This window comes from Centropristis striata, chromosome 16, assembly GCF_030273125.1.
Source record: "Centropristis striata isolate RG_2023a ecotype Rhode Island chromosome 16, C.striata_1.0, whole genome shotgun sequence".
NCBI lineage: Eukaryota > Metazoa > Chordata > Actinopteri > Perciformes > Serranidae > Centropristis > Centropristis striata.
Genome location: NC_081532.1, coordinates 67,501 through 70,000, shown reverse-complemented (window position 1 = coordinate 70,000; position 2,500 = coordinate 67,501). Strand labels below are relative to the sequence as shown.

At 33.2% G+C, this 2,500-nt stretch overlaps 1 protein-coding gene across 2 annotated transcripts in view; it reads left to right on the top strand.

The window, feature by feature from the left end:
- Positions 1 to 2,500, top strand: part of rps6ka1 (ribosomal protein S6 kinase a, polypeptide 1) — an 87,176-nt gene that overhangs the window by 82,586 nt on the left and 2,090 nt on the right. For both annotated transcript variants that reach the window (XM_059352596.1, XM_059352595.1), the window contains 3 exons: positions 585 to 746; positions 2,093 to 2,169; positions 2,251 to 2,368. In XM_059352596.1, coding sequence (XP_059208579.1) covers positions 585 to 746; positions 2,093 to 2,169; positions 2,251 to 2,368 — 357 coding nt within the window. The remainder of the gene's footprint in view (positions 1 to 584; positions 747 to 2,092; positions 2,170 to 2,250; positions 2,369 to 2,500) is intronic.

Here is a 2,500-nt window from a genome sequence, read left to right as displayed (position 1 = left end):
CATCTATAATATATTAACATACAGGATCATCTCAATAAATATATAAACATCTATAATATATAAACATACAGGATCATCTCAATAAATATATAAACATCTATAATATATAAACATACAGGATCATCTCAATAAATATATAAACATATATAATATATAAACATACAGGATCATCTCAATAAATCAGAATATAGTATATAATATAGTATAGTAGAAAGTATTGAGTCATATCGATGACAAACTGTTCATATTAAACAACATTTACATATTCAACAGACTTTTTAAAATGGGTCTTTTGTAATATTATTTTTTATTTGAGTCACTGAATTGTATGTCTTCATTAAATGTAAGATATAATCATTATGATTAGAAGAAATTAAACGTTTCATTCTGTGTGTAATGGACCTATCTAATGTGTTATTTCACCTATTTGAATTGAATCACTGACATAAATAAACTTTCTATCATATTCTAGTTTATTGTATCCGACAGCAAGGTGAAGCAGGGAGATATTCTGACTATAATCTATAATAATAATCTATCTACTAATATTATAAAGTAATCTGTATCATTATTTCCCCCTGCAGGTGGTGCACAGAGACCTGAAGCCCAGTAACATCCTGTATGTGGACGAGTCGGGGAACCCCGAGTCCATCAGGATCTGTGACTTTGGTTTCGCCAAGCAGCTTCGTGCCAACAACGGGCTGCTGATGACGCCCTGCTACACCGCCAACTTCGTGGCTCCTGAGGTGAAACTTTATTCAATCATGTTCCATTGAAGCTTCACAGCAATAGAAAAGATATATCCATATATTTATAAATGTGATGTGGAATTAGACCATATCACATCTATTGATGTAGTTGTTTTTTTCTTTCTTTCTATATAAATATTTCCCTTTACTAGGGTTTGTCATATTTAGTTCTTTTGTAATGTTCATTATTCTTTTCTCATATAAATATATTTATTTCGGACAAAGATTGGCCTATTTCATTTCATAGGCTATTTTTATTTGAGATATTTTTTTATTTAAATGTGCACTTTATTGACATTTGAAAAGGTTCTCCTGTTGTTATACAGTATTTATGTTCACTGTAATAAACGGTTATTATAGTTTGGGTTTTACATAGTTTGAGTTTTAATTTCGTTGTGATTTTTTTGTTTTCAAATTCAGTTAGTTTTAATGAGTTTTTAGAGTGAGTTTGCAAGTTGTAGTTTAGTTTTTATTAGTTGTAGTTTAGTTTTTATTAGTTTTAGTGTAGTTTTTATTAGTTGTAGTTGTTTTGTAATGGGGTATTTGTTGGGTCCAGATTCAATAAGGTCACAATAAATGTTTCCTTTATTTCCTTTGTCTGATCCATCTCAGCCCCAATAAGTTTATTAAGTCATAAAACCAGATAGATGAAATAGATTTCATATCAACCAAAAAGGTTTACGGATGAAAAAAGTTGACAAAGACCAAAACGAAGGACATTTTACTATAATTTTACTTAGTTTTAGTTAGTTTTGGAACCACAAAATACAGTTTCAGTTAGTTATCGTTTTAAAAAACCCTCTAGTTTTTATTTTTATTTCAGTTAACAAGAATGTTTTTTCAATTTTAGTTTTTGTTATTTCGTTAGTTTTCGTTAACTAACCTCGACTTAAATAAACAGTATCAATAAAACTAGTTGTGACACTTCATATTTGACTTTGACTGAACATTTTCTCTCACTTTGTGATAAAAATATCAGGATATTTATCGTATATCGATATTTGTCGATATTTATTTATCTGTGTTTCCAGGTGTTGAAGCGTTATTTATCTGTGTTTCCAGGTGTTGAAGCGTTATTTATCTGTGTTTCCAGGTGTTGAGGCGTTATTTATCCGTGTTTCCAGGTGTTGAAGCGTTATTTATCTGTGTTTCCAGGTGTTGAAGCGTTATTTATCTGTGTTTCCAGGTGTTAAAGCGTTATTTATCTGTGTTTCCAGGTGTTAAAGCGTTATTTATCTGTGTTTCCAGGTGTTGAAGCGTGTATTTATCTGTGTTTCCAGGTGTTGAAGCGTGTATTTATCTGTGTTTCCAGGTGTTAAAGCGTTATTTATCTGTGTTTCCAGGTGTTGAAGCGCCAGGGCTACGATGAGGGATGTGATATCTGGAGTCTGGGCGTTCTGCTCTACACCATGCTGGCTGGGTGAATACCAACAGAAACCTTTTTTTCAGCACATTGTTCTTCCTCCCTGTGTTCATACTCACTCCGTCTCCTTCTCTTCAGGTTTACTCCGTTTGCCAACGGACCTGAGGACACGCCCAACGAGATCCTGAACCGGATAGGCAACGGGAGCTTCAGTCTGACTGGAGGAAACTGGGACACGGTGTCTGAGGCTGCCAAGGTACAGATCTCCACTGATGCTCCTCAGAGACCACTCACGGTTTCATATCTAATGTGTTTATCTGTTTATTTGTTTATTGAAAAGGATCCCCATTAGCTGACGCCAAGACAAAAATATACAGTAATGTTCAAA